The sequence below is a fragment of the Ambystoma mexicanum genome, chromosome 2p (genome assembly GCF_040938575.1).
Source record: "Ambystoma mexicanum isolate Mex_15411 chromosome 2p, UKY_AmexF1_1, whole genome shotgun sequence".
NCBI lineage: Eukaryota > Metazoa > Chordata > Amphibia > Caudata > Ambystomatidae > Ambystoma > Ambystoma mexicanum.
The window spans coordinates 777,524,820-777,547,211 of record NC_090923.1 but is presented as its reverse complement, the minus strand read 5'-3'; the positions used below and the strand labels follow the sequence as shown (position 1 = coordinate 777,547,211).

At 41.1% G+C, this 22,392-nt stretch overlaps 1 protein-coding gene across 1 annotated transcript in view; it reads right to left on the bottom strand.

The window, feature by feature from the left end:
- Positions 1-567: 567 nt before the first annotated feature.
- The window catches only part of LOC138566784 (cytochrome P450 2F3-like), a 463,175-nt gene continuing 441,350 nt past the window's right edge, over positions 568-22,392 (bottom strand). Inside the window, exons 8-9 of the mRNA XM_069644434.1 lie at positions 19,514-19,655; positions 568-1,467 (exon numbers count right to left, since the gene is read on the bottom strand). Coding sequence (XP_069500535.1) covers positions 1,286-1,467; positions 19,514-19,655 — 324 coding nt within the window. The 3' untranslated portion in view covers positions 568-1,285. The remainder of the gene's footprint in view (positions 1,468-19,513; positions 19,656-22,392) is intronic.

Here is a 22,392-nt window from a genome sequence, read left to right as displayed (position 1 = left end):
TGGCATATTATATTGAGATAGCAGTGCATGATGATCGTTTGAGTAGCTGTGCTTCATAAAGTCATTGATTACTGTTGTGCCAATTGTCTAGTTTAGAGCAACGTTATGTTTAACACCCTCCAACGTGTTACCTCTGCTCCAATTCGAGGAGATGTTGTGTATAGCAGCTGATCCCAAAAGGTTGAAGACAAGGGCTGTTAGGAGGGGTTGCATGGTATTTCTCACAATCACTGAGCTAACTGGCCCAAAGGCTGGGTCAAAGTTCTCAGGAAGAGAGGGCATGACAAGGTATCCTATTTGACTGGGGACAACTCTATTCTTTTCCTATATACTCAATGGTCGTGAGTGTGTGGAATACCTCCTCAGCAAAATTAAATGAGAGCAAAAGCTGGCAATCATAATCACAAATCATTGATATGGATGCATTTACAGTACAGATTAACCATATCTTCAAGTTGTTGCCCGACGCAAATTTCTGAATCCAATATTGCATTGTTTCAAAAGTCAAGACAATATGGGCAAACCAATCCAGACAGATTAAGCTTCACGCAAAAGTCCACTGAGAAAATGGCTGAATATATTACTGGATTTTGACTGAAAACCTGAAACACAATGAGCTTTTCATTTTGTAAAATCATATGTCTTTTCTATTAAGATTTAAACGATACACCAACGACTTGGCCCATTTTGAAAGACCCAGCACCTTCCAAAGCAACAAAAAAAAAGAATACAGTGCACTCCTTTTATGTCGTAAAGTGATAAGAATTGCCATTTTATCCAAAGCTTTGACCTCACATGTAGCAAAAGAAAAAGAATCAGAAAACATATTTTCAGGGTAATTGTGTTCACAAAACAGGAAATTCATGTGAGAAATGTCTGCCTTTGTTCACTTTTTGTCCATTGTTAAAGATGATTCTTCTTGTACAGTGGCTGCATTTCTGAAATAAGGGAGTAACAGCAGATGATGCTTAACATCATGTGGGAACAGTTGATGCATGTGCCATAGGGAAGCAGAATAAACACTGCCAAAAAGACTCTGCAACAAGGTAAAAAGTAGAATCAAAATCACACTGAAGGAATCTGGAATAACAAATGATCACAACCTTGTGAGAGTAGCAATGGCTAGCCAGTAGGCATTATTTAAGTGCCTGCATAATTTGATCGCCCACTGTTTTCTTCTTTCCTTGTTCTAGTGAAGACGTGGTGGCCACTGACTCATTGGCAATAGAGGATGTCAGGATTGGCATCATATAGAATGGGCTTTAGTTGTACACACGTGCAGCACTTAGCGTGGAAGGAAGCAGATTTTGTATGGGCGTGGAATGTTACCCAAGCCACTGCTTTCGGGTGTGATGTCGATGTCTTTGGGGTTGTCCAGGGCTTTCAGCTTAAAGTTCTGCAGGATGCTGGTGAAGAAGAGGAACAGCTCCATCAGTGCCAGGCCTTCTCCAAGGCAGATCCGCTTCCCTGGAAAACAAGGGGAAAAGTTGATAAAGCATGATCGGGAACATTGTTCGATTTGTAGGCTTGCTTGTATCTTCTAATGGCAATAGATTGTGCATAAAGGAAGAAGGGCAAATAATTATCCACTACCATTACACTACTACTGTCCATGACTTCATTACCTTCATTTATTAAGCGGCCCCAGAACTAATTCATAAAGGGTGTATTAGACAACTACAAACTCCCACCTGCTACTCCAATGCAAAGCAATAACCGGCAATTGATAATAACAAAGAAAGTACCATAATGTTGCTGCTTGTTTTCTCTTTCTCTGTTATTCTGTTTTTGTAATGATGGTAATCCTCTCCAATCGTTAAAGAACATTTGTTGGATAGTTGTTCCTAAGAGTGCTTTTGTCCTCAAAGGAGCTTTTAGAAACATGAGAACACTTTGAGGGAAGAACAGAAACTCTCACATGTCCCATAATTTCAGTTCAGACTAGAAATGTTTACTGAAAGAAACCACATTGAAACTGGCATTTTGATCTACGATGGGAACAAATGTCAACTTTCATACACTTGGAGGCATTTTACTCATTGAGGGAACACCCTGCCCATAGCCTGATGACTTTAGTTAATTGTGAGTGTGGATTGATTGCGTGATCATGGACTTTTAAGAACTCTCCAAAATAGTACGTTTGGTTCCATACAAAATCTTATGAGCTGAAATCGTTGTTCCAGCACTGTGCACTTTTTAAGTTATAAGGCATTAGCAAGATAATAGCATTTGAAATGTACTTCCAATTACGATGCATATATGTACATGTATGCTATTATTTAATTTCATGTTTATTTCGGATTAGTATGTCCATAAAACATAGATCATTCAAATGCATCAGAATCATATTATAAAACCAACAACTACATCATAAACAGTATCAGCACACAAACATAAGATACTTATAAAACAATACAATTATTAAGATAGCTCAATCCCCACCCCCCCATCCGTAAACACAACTCTCCTTGCCCATGCTTTCTTTAAAAAAGTTGCCAAGGCAAAATAAACCAGCACATTTGGCGAGGATAACAGAAACATCATTGCTGCTTAATGATGCCTCAAGCCACTGCTTCTAAGAATCCCCACTAGCAGGGATTTCCTTATATTTACACAAAACATTGCACCAGATGGATCAGGCTTTCCACCGCCCCACAAAAACAATATATATGACAAAGTCGGTGATGGCTTCCCATGCAGTTACGCATAGGGCAAACTTTGGGCCTAATTCACAGAGCGTTTTCCAATGGGCTTTTGCCATTATAAAACACATCTGTGAACTAGGCCCTCTGTTGTCAGCGAGAGAAAAACATGGTGAATGAATTTGCACCAAACCATTGTTAGAGGCTGGCATCTTGTCCCGAAAGCTGCTTTTTTTTTGGTGAAAATATACCCAGCATTATTTTTTATATTGGCACACATTGGTCAATAATAGCTGCTAGTGACATGATGGGTTACAGACACTACATTTTAGTAGCAACCACATATGCGGCTTGAAAAGTAGATATTCTGATGTCTTTGGGGCCTATGACAATTTTCCAAATGCCCCCCAGTGAGGCTCCTGTTTTTTTTTGCTGGATCCTGTGGATCCTGACCCACAAACATTTTTACATAGGCATAATATTGCATGCCCATGGGGCTCGCTCCAACCATAGGCAAGGATGGAGAAGGCAATGAGACAGGCAGATCCAAAATGCTCTACAACACATGTGGAGAGTGGAGCCGCTGTACCGGCTCTGTCAAAAAATAAATGCTATTTCATACAATCTTCGCAGCCATATTGCACTCTTCAGCAACTCCCCCAATCCAGCTTCACATATGTTGAGAAGAGCTCCAAAGAGACGCGTTTAAAGGTTTTGCCGTCTAGTTTCTGAACATGCCCAAGTATAAGTGGCATCTCGACCTGTAGGCCTTGTACACTGAGTACACTAAGATGCTTGAGGTGCCTGGCAAAAGCCCTTTAGCCATGCCACGGGCAGACACAGCCACTGGGTACTGTGGGGGCATGCCCAATGGCCTAAGTATGTGGCTTAGAGATAGGCCATACCCAGGAAAAAGTGAGCAGTAGGCATGTTGGATCGACCATGACCCAGGTTAGGTGTCACTGGGCATGGCTGCAGGTCTTGCCAAATAGGCACATCTGGTATCTAGGAGGTGCCCATGGTTTGTCATTTGGCAATTCTCAATGGATACACTAGGTGGCATGTATCTAGGTTTGTGCATGGGGCATGGCCAAAGTGCATGCTCAGGGTGCATGTTGTGGCTCTGGGAGGAGCCTGTGGCATGCCTAATTGCTACATTGGCCCCATCACCCCAACTCACCCAATGTGGCTTTTGGACATGGCATTCTGCCTTGTCCAGTGGGTACGTTGAGAAGGCATTGCCTGCAGTCATGTCCTAGGCAACCAGATGTGCACATTGGCCTTTCTTGTGGAAATTCCAATTGACAACTTTGGCCAGGGCAAACACTTTAGCCAAATGACCACAGTGGGCAGCTTGTGGATGCCTGGGGCATTGCCAGTTGCTATGTGCCGTGTATAGTAGTAATGCTCAGTGGTCAAACACGCAAGTGTAAATATTATTTGAATTTGAGTAAATCAGAACAGCTTGCTATTCAAAAACTAACAGCGAACAAAGCTCTCATTATAAAGTAGGCAGACAAAGGGGGACATGTTGTTGTTATGAACAAAGAAGATTATATTACCATGGGCTTACAACATTTGAATGCTGCTGGCTGCTACCAGATTTTGCCATCTAATCCACTTAAAGAATTAAAAGGGTTAGTGTCAAACTTGATCCAGAAATGGGATGTGGTCAGAGGGATTTGATCAATTTGTGATAATACTGCCCCAATGAAAAATAGTCACTCAACTACTAGTTCTACTAGGAGAATTGAAAGGATATGTACTAGAACCGCGTCATGTTTCCAAATGGGAGTTGCAATATGAGCTGTCAATTGTACAGCCACAAGGGTCAGAGCCATCAGGGGGTGCCAAGTTTTCTGGTTGCATGGGAACACAATGATGTATCCACATCCATTGTTACTCTGTCTACACCTCACCATCTGATTGGTCAATTCTAATGCGCGAGCTCACCATGAGATACTCGGTGTGGGTCAACAAATGGGAAAGGGGTATCACTGCAAAAACTGTGACCAAAGCATTCTGCCAATGCTGATAAAGATTTTAGCTGTTGTGTGTATTTGTTTGGTCATTGGGTAGATTTGGGCAAATAGGTTCAACTAATGTATAGTTTTCTGTAGAGGACTAATGATATTAACCATTAGGACGGTAGGGATGTACATATGCCATGTAACTGTTGAAACTTGCTTGTGATTTTTCATTTATATTTTTTAAAATGGGCAAAAGGTAGGTACAAAAATGTGTGATATCTGGGTTTGGTCTGTGGACTCACTTCCCTGTTTGGTCAGCTGACATACTTGCTGATTGGATGGTGAAAGGAGTGAGGTGTATCAGATTTTTGGAAATGCCCACTGTGTTAGATTTGCAGACAGCACCCGTTGTCTGTGAACATCACAGTGAAAACACATTAAAAAAGACAAAATTTCACATGTCACTTGTCAAACTAATGAAACAATCTCTGGGGAGTTGAGGGGTGATGAGGATGGGATGCAATATGGCCTTATAAAGCCCAAAAAACAGGTGTTTTTTCAACTCCAACATCCGCCAACAGTCCGGATGTCCGCGGCAGTCCTCTGATGATCGTGATCATCTGAGATGTTGAGGAATATCTATGCCTATTTCTGCAATACAGGGGTGATGAAAAGCAGTGTTTGGATGCCTTATAACTTTGGGGACACTCAATGAAACTGCATGAAATTTGGGAATTTCATTCTAGACCTGTCTCTGAATGATTTTTCAAAGAGTTGTGCTGTTTCGCCAAGAAGGAACAAAATTAGAGGGGGAGACCCAAAATATTTTAAAGGCTTATAATGTGGTGCCATTAGACAAATCTGCACAAATGTTTGCACAAAAATCTTAGACCTAGAGATTAATGTTTTTGCAAAGTTCAGTGGGATTCTGTCAGAGGGGGCAAAATTAGAGGGGGTCTCAATATATTTAGATGGCTTATACCTTTGTTGGCATTTGACGAATGTGGACAAACATTTTTAGAAAGATTATAGACCCAACCTTGAATGTTTGTGCATAGTTTGAATGGATTATGTCAAGAGGGGGCTAAGTTAAATGACTATTTTATGTACATACATTTTGACAAGGGCCTGAAAGCATGGTTTTGCAAATGTGCCCGTGTTTTATTTTTTTGAAAAGTGTCATAATGTAGGCACTAAAAATAGTGATATACCTTCGGTGACTGACATATAGGCTGTGGCCATGGGCAGCAGCCAGATTGTCCGAGTTATGGCCCATCTGGCTACTGGCCATGACAATGAGGGACCATCAATGTGGTTAAAGTGGGCGTGGCCACCATGGACCGGCTATGTGCTAAGGTTTTTTAAATTGGGATAGGTTTTAATGGGAACAATAAATCTGCTTGTGGTTACAGGTTGAAGTGCTGGATGGGATCAGCAAGAACTTGAAAGCATGGTTTTGCAAATGTGTCCTGTGTTTTATTTTTTTGAAAGTGTGAAAATGTAAGTAAACAACACAGTGACATAACATTGGTGTCTGGGCAATGGGCATGGCTGTCAGCAAGGAGAAATGTGTAATGTAATTTGCTTATTGGGGCATGCAGCATGGCCGAAGCGGTAGGTTTGAATAGGAACAAATATTCTATTTGCGGTTACAGCCTGAAGTGGTGGACTAGATTACAACAAACTTGCACAATGTGCATTAGCAAGGACCTGAAAACATGTTTTTGAAAATATGCCTTATATTTTATTTTTCCAAAGTGTAAGAATGTAAGTAGAAAAACTAGAGATATGCATTTGGTGTTTGGGTAGTGGGTCTGGTCCTCGGCAAATGTAAATATGTAATCTGATTTGCTCATTGGGAAATGTGGCATGGCCGAAGCCCATGCCCCATGGATTTGGAGACTGACCATGGCTGCAAACCATGAGAACTGGCCATTGGTTACATTATTAGGGTATAGTGCCCACTGAGATAGGATGCAGGGTAGGTGCAGTGAATAAGAGCAGTGGTTTGGTTGGGCTGTGGGCAGTTGAACGATGATTTATATCCCCAGCATGCGCTTTTGATACTGACAGACGTAAGTATGTGTTGCAAAAAATATCTTTTTTGAAGGAGGTTTATAGTTCTTTCATATATATGAAAAGATGCATTATTAATAACTTATATACAGGACAGTGTTTCTCGTGCTCCTTGAGTTCAGCTTCGAAAGCACTTTAAAATTGCTCACCCCTGTGGTGTGTTGCAGTATATACAGAGTACTGTTGTTTTGGAAAGATATAGATAAACAGCCTCTTTTACTGCTTGCAAGGTAGCTAGTGGGATTTTGTGTCCCACAGAAGCAGGCTTTGTGGTTACAGTATTGGTTGAGGAAGATAAGGTGGAGGAAGACAGCCTACTGCTTGCTAAGAAAGCAACTACCTTTCTGAGAGCATTGCAGTGGTTGGATTTGGGGGGCGGCGCATGGAGGTGGTCCCGTAGGAGTACTGTCCAGGTGGTCCACGACTGAGTACAATGTTGGTGCATTTCACTTTGGTAGCTTTAGCCTTAAGTACATTCCCAACAGTGGTAAGGAACTGCCACACCCATGATGCTCTCTGGGTGCTAGAGGTAGGCACTTCCTATACTTCACCTTCTTGGTTCTTTTCATAGTCTTTTGAGGTACTGCACTTCTTTTGTTGTGTTAGTCCTCCAGCTGCTGGTGGCAGTGGCTCTTGGGGAGGAGGGATGGCAATAGCTGTTGCCATTTTTAATATAAATAGCACATTTGCTAATATTCTTCCAAGTATGTTTCTATGTGCTAGATTTTTTATGGATAATGAGTAAGAATAGGTGTAGGAGCTGTGCACGGGAACATTTTCAGCTTCAAAGTTCCTAGATCAGCTGAAAATGCAGTTCTGAACTGTTCACGAAGCAAGAACCCTTTTGCGAAGTGTGGACTCGTTCCCAAACACGTCATCCTGACGCGTGCGAGTGTGTGGTCACATGACACTGTCCGAAAAGTCTGTGATGACATCAGACATTCGTAAATGTCGAGGAACACAAAAACAGTGGAAAAGGTTGCACAAAGTGTATAGAAGTGCTAAAAATGATTCCAGAAGGAGGGAAATGACAGAGTTTTAGGTGCAACTTAGTAAAGTGGACAAAAGTTTTGCTATATTGGGGTAAGTATATTTTTAGTAAGATGTAGGAAATTAGTGTGCACTGGGGAAAACCCATGAAATTCACTGAAGAAACTTTGTTAAAGAGACATTATGGTAAATTGCACTAATAAAAACCTATGAAATTCACTGAAATAACATTGTGGCTTAGTTGCAATAATAAAAACCTTTAAATTCAAAGAAAAAACTTTGTTACAGGGATGTTATGGTTATAATTAAAACCAAAGAACCCCAGAATTTCCCTAGTTATGGTAGCTATAACCATAACTCACACCACCACCACCATTCACTGCTAAGACTAACACCCAGGACATGAAAGATGACATCACACTTTTCCTGTCTGGAGCCTGTACCAGCATTATTTCAGAGGACCACCGTGGTGCAGGAGCCCTCAACACTGCAGGGGCAATGGGCTAGCCCTCCACCACAGTGCATCCACCCTAAGGTAGACTCCCAGCCTATTTTTAGCCCCCTGGGCTCCAAAATCCCACCCACTGAAAAGTGCTCCTCCTAGCCCCATAATTACACATGAGCAGTGTAAATTATATTTTTATTGAAAAAACAACCTGAAAAGTGCATTTCGAGCGTTTTTTCTGTGCCTCCATTGGAACACATGAGGTCTTCCTGCTTCAACATGGCCGCCAACCTCCTCCTTGCCAAGAAGGCGACCACATGACATCCAGGAGAGCCCCATTGGCCAACTGCAACTACAGAAGGCCAATCAGGTGCCTGCAGGCAAACGCCGGCCCGCTCATCCAAAGGATCCTCATCACAAGGAACTTTTCCTGTCTGGAGCCTGTCCGGAGGCACCTGAGGCCTGGGCTAAGGACTCTGCCCATTTTCTGCTAAGCCTGCCCTGACCCTGCAGCTTGCCCACACCTACCCAGAACCTAACCATTCCACCTAATCCCTTCATGCAGTACACCTCATGGGTGCCTCTGCTTTTCACTGACTTTGGACAATTGCTTGCTATCACCTGGTCTATTGTTGTTACATCATATCTCACTATACTATTTAGCGCATTTACCAGTATTGCTTATCCGCTTGTACTGTATCCTCTTGTGCAACCAACTGCTACCTATTATGCCCTGCCACCATTTAGCCTCTGCCTGCCCCACTTAGAAAATCGAATTTAGGCATTGTATTTTGTTGAACTGCCACCTATTATGCCCTGCCTCTGAACTACCTAGCACTAGTCGCACGATCCCCCTGTCATTTCTGTCACATACCAGCAGCACACACCAGCTGCACACACACACACACAGCCACTCTCCACGATCATTATACCCAAGAATGCACCTCCCAAAGATAGCATAGTTTCACTCTCCCGCACTCTCCCTGCCACACTCTGCTCAACCAGCCTAACAGCCATCTTTATAGCCCTCACTATAATGGCCTCTACGCCTCCCCACATATTCCCAGCACACCTCACCCAGCGCCCGGCACTAAATTCACATGCCGCAACACCAGACTACAACATCACACAGTCTCGGCCACCTAGCCTAGCCACCAGACTCCACAATCTCAGAAATCAATCACTTCCTAGGTATTTACTCTGCTCACCCACACCCATCACAAGTAGAAACACCAGATTAGGCACCCGCACTGCACCACTACCCCATGCTAAGATGAGCATAGGCACTGCCCCTCTCCCCCCACCACCCCAACATGCCTCTACACTACTTCACATTAAGCTCCTCACTACCACACACCACAACAAGCACACTTCACCCCATACTAGTACAAACAAAAACATCAAGGGCACACAACACCCACCTCTTAAATGTGTTCTACTGAACGTACGCTCCCTACCTGCACATGCCCTCGAGATAAATGATCTACTATCCACACTTAATCTTGACTTACTTTGCATCACCGAATCCTGGCTCAATGATGCCTCCTGCCCAGCCATCGCACTAGCCCTACCCACAGGCTACACCATCCTTAGGTAAGATAGATGTGATACGAGTGTAGGGGGAGTCGCCCTTATCCACAAAGACTCACTATCCATCAGATTAGCAGACCATAGTACATGGGGTGGTAATGCTGATATCCTATCAGCCAAGCTTACGCTCTCCCCCAATAATCTAATCAACATCCACATCCTATACAGACCTCCCGGACTCCCAGCTGACTTTCAAGAGTACCTCTCCCATTGGCTCTGCAACAACATTAAAAAGTCCTCCAAAATCCTTCTATTAGGAGACTTAAATTTAGGTTACAATGATCCTAAGGATAAATCCGCCGCAAGCCTAGCTAAAGAACTCGCAGACTTAGGTTTCTCCCAAAGAATCCTCACCCCTACTCACTCCAAAGGCCGAACCCGTGACTGGGTCATGGATCACAACTGTGCCTCCAACATTACCTCAAACACCACCCTTCCTTGGACGGACCACACATGCATCAAATTCCTCATCCCCACCAACCCTAAACCTAAGACTCTCACCCACGCACCACCTGCCACAATAAGAAGTTCTAAAAACCTCAACGCAGATAACTTGCGTCCCCACCTTAAAAGCCCCTGCCTAGCACCACCTTTCTCTCAGGACCCAAGTATACTCTCAGCTATCTTCAATGATACTCTCACCAATGCCATAAACTCTATAGCCCAACTTGAAAGCAAGAAGGAAAAAAAATCATTTCATTGCAACTCTCGGTTCTCGGAAGAACTCCAAAACCTCTGAGCTCAAAAGCGCCAATCGCTTAAAAACTGGCAAACGGATCCGAGTGATCTAAATAAGAGCCTCTTCAAACAAATAGCACTCAAATATAAAAAAAGCCATTTTAGCAGCAAAATCCAACTCCTTCAATGATAGGATCTCAAAGGCCAACTCCCAAGATAAAGATCTATTCGCAATCTTTAATGAAATAGTCACTCTTCTGGCTACCGCTGACGAGATAACTAAAGACAAAGCCTGGTGTGCCAGCATTCAGTCCACCATGCTCAACAAAATAAAAGCCCTCCAGAACAAAATCCAAAACCACTGCAAAGCCCTCCCAAACCAAAAAACCAACCGCCCTACACAAGACAAGTGTAGTAATCTCAATCACGCTCAATTCTCCTTCAGAAACGTCACTGAACCTAAGGTCCTTAATCTCATCAAAAACCTCAAACCATCCCTCTGCAAAGCAGACATTTGCCCTCCCAAAATCATCAAGGAATGCGCCAATGACCTAGCACTCCTGATTACTGCCTTCATTAGGGCATCTTTCCAAACAGGAACTGTCCCAAACAATCTCAAGGAAGGCTGGGTGCGGCCACTTCTAAAAAAGGCCACACTTGACCCAGCGCAACCCAACAACTACAGACCGATAACGACCGTCCCATTCCTCCTAAAAATCCTGGACAAAGCTGCTCACATCCAGATCCAATCATACATAGAAGCTAACTCCATACTAGGCAAAAGACAATCTGGCTTCCGTGTCGGGCATGGAACAGAATCCATCTTATTAGACCTAAAAAATAAAATCTCACAGATCATGGACAAAGGCAAACCTGCCTTACTCCTCCTCCTCGATCTATCAGCTGCTTTTGACCTGGTAGATCACCACCCACCTCACCCATGCAGCCCATTTCTCTAATCAAGGAGCCTCCTGGATCACTTCCTTCCTTGAAGGAAGAGCCATGAAGGTCTACTCCAACACAGCTAACGCAGATCCTACCACTATAAATTGCGGTGTCCCCCAAGGATCTTGTACAGCCCCCACCTTCTATAACCTCTTCACAAAACCCCTCTTCGACCTACTTGACTCCATGGGTGTTGCATATACAAACTATGCAGATGACACTCAGGTACTTTTACCCCTATCTGGACTATATCACTAAGACGCCACGGCCCTTCACAACATCTATGCCACTATCCAAGCTTGGATGGCAATCAATGGCCTCTGTCTTAACGGGGAGAAGACTGAAATTCTCATCCTGGGCCAGACAAACACATTATCGAAACTAAGCCCCCAATACAACAACTTCAACATAGACAACTCAACCATCTCTGTATCATCCTCTGTCAAGACTCTAGGTGTTCACATTGATGCAAATCTATCGATGAACAAACAAGTCAACGCCATAGCCTCTGCATCAGCATTCAGCACCAAACTCATCAATGCCATTAAACCCTACTTATCCACCAACAACCGCTTGGCCATAGCTAGAGCAACTATAGGAGCCAAACTTGATTATTGCAACACCCTTCTAGCTGGCACCTCCGCCAAAAACATTCACAGACTGCAAACCACACAAAACAATGCCCTCAGAGCCGCCATGAGCATCCCTAGAAGAGACCATATATCCCACGCCAGACATGAAGCACGGTGGCTCCAAGGCAAAGACCGTATTACTCTGAAAATCCTTACCCTAACTCACAGGTGTATCAACAAAACCGCTCCAGCATACCTATCTGAAGCAATATCAAGGACCACATCCACTCACCCCACCAGAGCTCAGTACACCAACCAGCTACACATACCACGCATGAAGAGAGACACAGCGGGAGGTCTAGGCTTCTCCTATATTGCACCGAAACTCTGGAACTCACTCCCTGCCACCCTTAGAGCTGAAACTTCCATCTCTGTCTTCCGCAACAACCTCAAGGCCACTCTCCTCAACTAGCAAGTGGAGGACTGCTTCCTCCACTTCTGCCATGTATATTGCAATATAACACAAATGTAATATAACTATATTGTAACCTGTATATATACTGCTTATGACTATGTAACTATATTGCAACCTGTATATATATTGCTAATGACCATGTAACTAAGTAACTAAACTTTGTACTGTAACAAGTGCCACAATGTCCTTGGGCTGTTGTGCGCTATATAAATATGAATAAAACAAATAAAACAAAGTAAGAAAGAAAGAAACAACAGCCCCAAAAAATGACACATATAGTTAATCATCATGTACAAAAATGTATTGTGTGTTGGAAGTTTGTTTATGACCCCATGTATGTGCACTCTGAGCTCAGATTAAACTCTAAGTAAAGTACTTAAAGAACATATACAAAGGTTAATGTGCACATATATAGCACAATTAACATTTTGGAAATTCTCATTGTCACTAAAAACAAACAGAAAACGAGCCTAATCATGTTAGTAAGCAACAGCAAGTGCCCCAGATATGTGATATCATCAGTGATGTCATCAATGACATTTGTGATGTCCTGGGTGTTAGTCTTAGCAGTGCGAGGTGGTGGTGCGAGTTATCGGTGCTAGCTGGGTTTTTTCAGTTTTATTTGTAACCATAACGTCTCTATAACAACGTTTTTTCATTGAATTTCATAGGTTTTTATTAACCATAACGTCCCTTTAACAACGTTTTCTTCTGTGAATATATATATATATATATATATGTATATATATATATATATATATAGAAACATCTTTATTAAAGGGATGTTATGGTTAAATAGCACTAATAAAAACCTATGAAATTGAAGCAAAAAATGTTGTTAAAGGGACGTTATGGTTACAAGTAAAACCGGAAAACACCAGAAATTCAATGGTAAAATAAGCATTCATAACAACTTTGACATTGAACAAGAGGATTGAAAGAACTATTATTGTCAAGAAATGGTGTTAAGTAATCCAGGGGAAGGGAGATACTCTCTGGAGTAAGGAGCAATATCCTTGAGAGACATTTGGTTGGAGTTATTTATTTGTGTCTACCTTTAAACATCTTTGAAACACTGACGGTCAAATACATTACCCTTTACAGCTTAAGATTTATTTCCTTAGAATGTAAGGGTCAGAATAGTACTTTGGACACATGACAGTTTTATTTTGAATATTCTGAAACTGACAAATCTTTAGTTTTGAGTTTAGATAGGGAATCAACTCTAGCACAGGGACAGCAAGGCATTTTCTCAAACGCTTTTTATTTATCAATAAATGTCTTTAGCCAATACCAAATTGTATGTGTCTGAGTTTCATTTTTGACACTTCCCAGTCCCTAGTTCCAATACCTGAAACCTGATTCAGGGAAAAAGAGGACGAAATCTCCAATATTATTTGGTTAGGTGACAGAATGTACAGTGCATGCAGAATCCTTTCATTGCCTAATGAAGGAGGGATCTTTCCATCCATGGTATTATGAATTTAAAGCAAACCAGTTCAGGGTATTAGTGGAACATATGCAGATAGGCTAAAAAACAAGGACCTGAAATCTGTTGAGGATTTCGGGATTTTGACAACATGCTATCTGATGAGGGCAGAATAGCACACTTTTTTGAAGTTCATATAATGCAATGTGGAGTTTTCCTTTCCTGGCCCTACTTTCAAAATGTTCCATTCCAAAATCCTAGTGCACACATGTGCCTTGCTGTAACCAGTCTACTGACATCCACAATACCAGTTTTACAGTTGTACAGAGCATATTCAAAGGCAATGTGTATCCCTGACAGCAGCTGGGACACAAAGTAGTATTTAAACGTTCTGTTGATTGTGTGACAGTCTGGTGGCATTATACGCTATAAATATGTCATGCCTAGTTTGTCATGGTGACTGCAAAAATCACACAATTGTTAAACCACAACAATTGGATATCACACCAGTGTCAACTTTGTAAGCAGATCGTAACAATGACAGAACTAATATATACTGGCATCTAGGATGACTGAATCCACATCTGCCTTGCGGAACAATAACCAGAATGCTAACCTCAATGCTGGGCATAGTAAATCCCTTAGCAGGTCACCAGGAAACAGTAATTCAGAGGTAGTGCTAAAATAACAAGGCAGCCTCACACAGAGTGCTGATCACCGGAGTTCCTTTGAACCTAGAAAGTATGTGAAGGAGTTAGAGTAGAGCCTGAGAGGGAAGGAAGACCTGGAGAAAGATCAAATACACAGGTTGGTTGGTAGCAGGCTTCAAAATCGCTGTACATATATTTGGTGAAACTAGATTTAAATCAGCAATGTAAATTTAAGAGATGGTTGGAAGAGTGATAGTACATGTTTTCCCATTATAAAATGTTTCGGTCAAATGAAAACTAGAAAAAGGATTGTGTAAAACATGTATCAGTGTATGTTCTTGAACGTAAAAGAAAGCCCAAAATAATTACAGGAGAAACAGGGCAGAACAATACCTATATGATGTGGGGTAGAACATTAAATACGTCTTTTAAATCCCATTCCCGTATCATGCTATGCCTCTTTCCTTCAGTATTCTTCATAGGTGACATGTGGACCACGTCAGGATGGCTAGGATATTTAGCGGAAGCAGATGAGGTTAGAAGGCACATTTTTTCAAATGCAATGGGTATGCCATAAATTCAAGGATTTTTGGGGGAAATCCTTAATTGGATTAATGATATTGGAGAGGGGATGACAATCCACATGATGCTATCATGGTTTCCTACATAAAGTGTTTGGATGTAAAAAGAAAATACCGAGAAAAAACAGTTATATGTTCACAGCTGGTATGATGACATTTGCCCAGATACAACAATGACATTCTCTTCCCTCAAAGGAAGACTTTCTGAATAGAGTTTGGAATTGTTTCATTGTGAAAGTAACTGACTCATATGTTTCACAGGAATATAAGTACCTTTATGGTACAGTGGAGACCTTTTCTCAAGCTATGTGTATCTAATATCTTATGTTTGCATATATCTAAAACGTTGGCAGGCAACAGAGGCACTCAACAACAGTATTTCTTCCTCTCCATTCACATACACACAGACTGCCTGTAAATTATTAGTATTTGCTTAATTTGGATAGATCTAAAACACCAGTAAGGAGATATAATATATTTGATGAAATATAGCTCCTCAACTAGCAAGTGGAGGACTGCTTCCTCCACTTCTGCCATGTATATTGTAATATAACACAAATGTAATATAACTATATTGTAACCTGTATATATACTGCTTATGACTATGTAACTATATTGCAACCTGTATATATATTGCTAATGACCATGTAACTAAGTAACTAAACTTTGTACTGTAACAAGTGCCACAATGTCCTTGGGCTGTTGTGCGCTATATAAATATGAATAAAACAAATAAAACAAAGTAAGAAAGAAAGAAACAACAGCCCCAAAAAATGACACATATAGTTAATCATCATGTACAAAAATGTATTGTGTGTTGGAAGTTTGTTTATGACCCCATGTATGTGCACTCTGAGCTCAGATTAAACTCTAAGTAAAGTACTTAAAGAACATATACAAAGGTTAATGTGCACATATATAGCACAATTAACATTTTGGAAATTCTCATTGTCACTAAAAACAAACAGAAAACGAGCCTAATCATGTTAGTAAGCAACAGCAAGTGCCCCAGATATGTGATATCATCAGTGATGTCATCAATGACATTTGTGATGTCATCTTCATGTCCTGGGTGTTAGTCTTAGCAGTGCGAGGTGGTGGTGCGAGTTATCGGTGCTAGCTGGGTTTTTTCAGTTTTATTTGTAACCATAACGTCTCTATAACAACGTTTTTTCATTGAATTTCATAGGTTTTTATTAACCATAACGTCCCTTTAACAACGTTTTCTTCTGTGAATATATATATATATATATATATATATATATATATATATATATATATATATATATATATATATACATCTTTGTTAAAGGGATGTTATGGTTAAATAGCACTAATAAAAACCTATGAAATTGAAGCAAAAAATGTTGTTAAAGGGACGTTATGGTTACAAGTAAAACCGGAAAACACCAGAAATTCAATGGTAAAATAAGCATTCATAACAACTTTGACATTGAACAAGAGGATTGAAAGAACTATTATTGTCAAGAAATAGTGTTAAGTAATCCAGGGGAAGGTAGATACTCTCTGGAGTAAGGAGCAATATCCTTGAGAGACATTTGGTTGGAGTTATTTATTTGTGTCTACCTTTAAACATCTTTGAAACACTGACGGTCAAATACATTACCCTTTACAGCTTAAGATTTATTTCCTTAGAATGTAAGGGTCAGAATAGTACTTTGGACACATGACAGTTTTATTTTGAATATTCTGAAACTGACAAATCTTTAGTTTTGAGTTTAGATAGGGAATCAACTCTAGCACAGGGACAGCAAGGCATTTTCTCAAACGCTTTTTATTTATCAATAAATGTCTTTAGCCAATACCAAATTGTATGTGTCTGAGTTTCATTTTTGACACTTCCCAGTCCCTAGTTCCAATACCTGAAACCTGATTCAGGGAAAAAGAGGACGAAATCTCCAATATTATTTGGTTAGGTGACAGAATGTACAGTGCATGCAGAATCCTTTCATTGCCTAATGAAGGAGGGATCTTTCCATCCATGGTATTATGAATTTAAAGCAAACCAGTTCAGGGTATTAGTGGAACATATGCAGATAGGCTAAAAAACAAGGACCTGAAATCTGTTGAGGATTTCGGGATTTTGACAACATGCTATCTGATGAGGGCAGAATAGCACACTTTTTTGAAGTTCATATAATGCAATGTGGAGTTTTCCTTTCCTGGCCCTACTTTCAAAATGTTCCATTCCAAAATCCTAGTGCACACATGTGCCTTGCTGTAACCAGTCTACTGACATCCACAATACCAGTTTCACAGTTGTACAGAGCATATTCAAAGGCAATGTGTATCCCTGACAGCAGCTGGGACACAAAGTAGTATTTAAACGTTCTGTTGATTGTGTGACAGTCTGGTGGCATTATACGCTATAAATATGTCATGCCTAGTTTGTCATGGTGACTGCAAAAATCACACAATTGTTAAACCACAACAATTGGATATCACACCAGTGTCAACTTTGTAAGCAGATCGTAACAATGACAGAACTAATATATACTGGCATCTAGGATGACTGAATCCACATCTGCCTTGCGGAACAATAACCAGAATGCTAACCTCAATGCTGGGCATAGTAAATCCCTTAGCAGGTCACCAGGAAACAGTAATTCAGAGGTAGTGCTAAAATAACAAGGCAGCCTCACACAGAGTGCTGATCACCGGAGTTCCTTTGAACCTAGAAAGTATGTGAAGGAGTTAGAGTAGAGCCTGAGAGGGAAGGAAGACCTGGAGAAAGATCAAATACACAGGTTGGTTGGTAGCAGGCTTCAAAATCGCTGTACATATATTTGGTGAAACTAGATTTAAATCAGCAATGTAAATTTAAGAGATGGTTGGAAGAGTGATAGTACATGTTTTCCCATTATAAAATGTTTCGGTCAAATGAAAACTAGAAAAAGGATTGTGTAAAACATGTATCAGTGTATGTTCTTGAACGTAAAAGAAAGCCCAAAATAATTACAGGAGAAACAGGGCAGAACAATACCTATATGATGTGGGGTAGAACATTAAATACGTCTTTTAAATCCCATTCCCGTATCATGCTATGCCTCTTTCCTTCAGTATTCTTCATAGGTGACATGTGGACCACGTCAGGATGGCTAGGATATTTAGCGGAAGCAGATGAGGTTAGAAGGCACATTTTTTCAAATGCAATGGGTATGCCATAAATTCAAGGATTTTTGGGGGAAATCCTTAATTGGATTAATGATATTGGAGAGGGGATGACAATCCACATGATGCTATCATGGTTTCCTACATAAAGTGTTTGGATGTAAAAAGAAAATACCGAGAAAAAACAGTTATATGTTCACAGCTGGTATGATGACATTTGCCCAGATACAACAATGACATTCTCTTCCCTCAAAGGAAGACTTTCTGAATAGAGTTTGGAATTGTTTCATTGTGAAAGTAACTGACTCATATGTTTCACAGGAATATAAGTACCTTTATGGTACAGTGGAGACCTTTTCTCAAGCTATGTGTATCTAATATCTTATGTTTGCATATATCTAAAACGTTGGCAGGCAACAGAGGCACTCAACAACAGTATTTCTTCCTCTCCATTCACATACACACAGACTGCCTGTAAATTATTAGTATTTGCTTAATTTGGATAGATCTAAAACACCAGTAAGGAGATATAATATATTTGATGAAATAGACTAGTCCTTAAAATGACAATGGGCCTCATTACGAGTTTGGAGGTAGCCATGCCGTTCTTAGCGGCATGGCTGCCTCCAAACTTGGGTCCGGGTCCCGCAAAAGGGGACTTACCGGGCCATTCTGACCTTGGAGGGCTCGGTAATTCCCTTTCGCGGGACCCGGACCTGGTAATTTCCATTCCCATTTGAGCCCTCATAGGGCTCAAAAGGGAATGGGGAGGATGCTAACAATGGGCCCGTTGATAACGGCCCCGTTGTTAGCATCCTGTACTGCTAGCAGGTCCTGCTCTGCATGACACGTTTGGCCAGGCGTACAGAGCGGGACCCGCCGCAGAAATCGGAATGTCGCGGCCCGGTATGAATGGTGCCGGTCCCTTACCGGCACCATTCAGACCGTGTCCGCCAGGGTCGTAATGACCCCCAATGCTTTAATAGACAATCCATCAACATACTCTGATTGTATCGAGTTTTGCTGTTTATGAGGGTAGAGTGGGGATCATGTGTTGGGGACTGGCATGAAACTGTGTTTTAAGAATATCACAGACGGATATATACTTTGTTTCTATACTGGTTTGCCTATTGAACTAGGTTGTTTACTTTTTAGGGGAAGTGCATTTTAGGTTGGTTTGATTCATGCTCATAAATTGAACTGCTTGATTTATTACCAATTGAACTTTGCAGCCAAATATGAAATGTCCACTGTATGTCTAAATTGGCTATCCAGGCAGCTATCTGCCCTGTGCCAATGATTTCTCACTACAATGCTAGAGGTCATGCACATTCTTACCTGCAGAAAAAGCCATGAATGCCTCATTCTTCTTGAACTGGCCGTTCTCATCCAGGAAATGGTTGGGATCAAATTCATTTGGGTTTTTAAATTTGAAGGGATCAAATTGCGAGGTACAGATCAGTGGAATAATATTCAGGCCCTGAAAAAGAAGTTAACAAGTAAATTAATGAGACCAAATTGAGAGTACTATATTCTGGTCAGTGCATGAGTACAACATGTGTATGACTAACAATGTTCCTTGCAGTAAGCATTTAATTAAAATCAAGAGTCCCTTTAGGAAATATGGTTTTCTAGAGAGCAGAGTGATAGATAAAACAGTGAAAAAGAAAACATTTACATGAATGTAATCAAAGTACGTAAGAGTCAATTTTTCCATTGGTGGAGCCAGTGGGTGGGGGCTGAGAATTAGTCACCCCTGTGGATCCTCACTTGTGCCCGGTTCTCCCTCAAGCCTCACACAGAGCTTTCAGGGACAGCGATCATTTCTTTAAAAAAATCAAATACCTGTGGGCATCCATGTGAGGGCAGCATGATGATAATAAGCACGCCTAGATTTGTCCTGTCTGGCTGTCAGTGCTGTGCCTGTGCCCTTTGCATCTTTCTGGAAGTGAAGACAGAAGGTAAGAAGATCTAAAGTAAGCTTAGTCTGTTCAGTGTGATGTGTATGTATAAATATACCTGTTTTTGAATCTAATGTATTGTGTGTGTTTGTGTGGCTGTGAGTGTGTATGTGTGTGTGCTTGCCTGTGTTTCTGTGGCTATTCACTGTACATTTCTTGCAGGGGCTTCTGCCAAAGCTAGGTTGTGTCAAGCAGCTTAATGCAAGTAATTTACAGTGCCCGTAACAAGCAAACAGAGATTCTGGCAGAAGCTACGTGCACGTGATTTACAGCAACCATTACATGCATATATAGGTTGGGGCAGAAGCGTTATGCATGTGATTTACAGTAACTCTTACTGACATAGATTGTGGTAGCAGCTTCATGCATATGATTTACAGTGAACAATACTGGCAAACAGAGATTGTGGCAGTATCGACATGCTTGTGATTTACAGTGTCTATTACTGGAATAGTTTGTTTGCAGATGCAGCTTCATTCATGCGTTTTACAGTGACCACTACTGGCATAGATACAATGTGGCAGCAGCTTCCTGCATATGATTTACAGTGACCGTTAAGGGAAAACAGAGATTGAGGATGCAGCTTCATGCTTGTGATTTACAGTGACTTACTGACATAGATTGTTTGTGGCAGAAGCGTAATAAGTGTGATTTGCAGTGAGTCTTAGTGTAATAGATAGGTTGACAGAGCAGCTTCATGCATGTGATTTAAAGAGACCATTATTGACAAAGATAGTATGCAACAGCAAATTCATGCATGCAATTTACAGTGACTGATACTGGCATATAGGCTGTGACATCAGCTTCATGAATGTGATTTACGTTTACTGTTAGTGGCATATGTAGGTTGTGGATGCAGCTTCATACATAGGATTTACATTGACCATTACTGGTATAGATATGCTGTGGCCACAGCCTCATGACAATTGTATGAAATGTTCCTGTGTAGTGTACTATTGGTGACATGCCATTTAATGGGAGTGTGTATCTTACCCTAGAAAGCCAACTGTAAATTGTATGGTTTCTGTTAGGGTATATTTTCATTTGTATGCAGAAATCGGCCAATTGTACACTTATCTCCTCCACATGTGATTCCTGCAGCACTTTTTGCTGGGCTAATGGATTTTTTGTCTTTTTCCCTTATTGAGTGGGAACCTTTTTCACACTCATTCCTTTACGCTTTCTTGTGGGATACTTTTTGTTTCTTATTGTAACTCTCTTGGAGAAATGCTTTCCTCCATGTTCTAGGGCATCTGTCGTTGACTTTTGCTACACACTTCCCATGAGGTCACTGGGGTTGGGAGCACATTACATCATTTCCTGTGATGTCATCAGAGGTAAAGTGTCATGTGATGTCACTTCCACTACCCATAGCATTTTGGTGAAATGACGTCCCTGTTTGAAAATGTCATCATTAGTTCAGAAGTGATATTTACCTAGTTCTAATATAGTGTAGAGGCTGTTGTTTGCTGGAATCAGTGGCAAGAGTGATAATATAGGTAAAACAGCTTAATATGAGATTGAATACAGTCCTGATTTCTAAAAGAAACAGATATAAGCAGTTTTTTTCTGATACATGACATTTTTGTTAGGTGTTCCCTGATAGAGTGGAGCAACGTATTATTTGCATTGCATGCTTGGTATCTATGCCACCATCTATTTTTGATGCTAATGTAGAGCTTCAAACCCTGCAGATTAGTGCAGCCGTAATCGATAATAATGCATTTTTAATGCAGACTGTTTTCTAAGCCGGTGTGGTAAAATAACTAATTAACTGCCAAGAATCCCAGGCCTTTACACCACACCTGATGGGAAATATCCAGAATCTGCTGGAGCAGGCACAAAATCAGTAACATAGGTGGTCCACTTGGTGGCTTAAGTGGCCCATTCAATTTTAGCACATACAGTAAACAACCATTGTCAAAGCCAACAGTTTTGGTATGTACTGTTGTTCTTTGCTTTTTTCATTTATAGGCGCCAGGGTGCAAGGCGAAGAAAGTAAAGTTTCAAAGGAGGATGTGATAGGGGTGTAGGTGTGCAAGATAATGGTAAGGTCAATGGAGAAAGGGAAGAGGCCATTGACAGAGGGTGCCATTGATGATGAGCAAGAGAAAATATGTGTGAGAAATTGTGAGAATGTGAGGGTATGCAATAAAGTAAGAGTGTGAGAGGCAGGACACAAGGAGGTACACAGAGGGGGTAGGGTGGGTGATTGGGGGAAGAGGCAGTAGGGTGGATGTGGCTAGAGAGACAGGA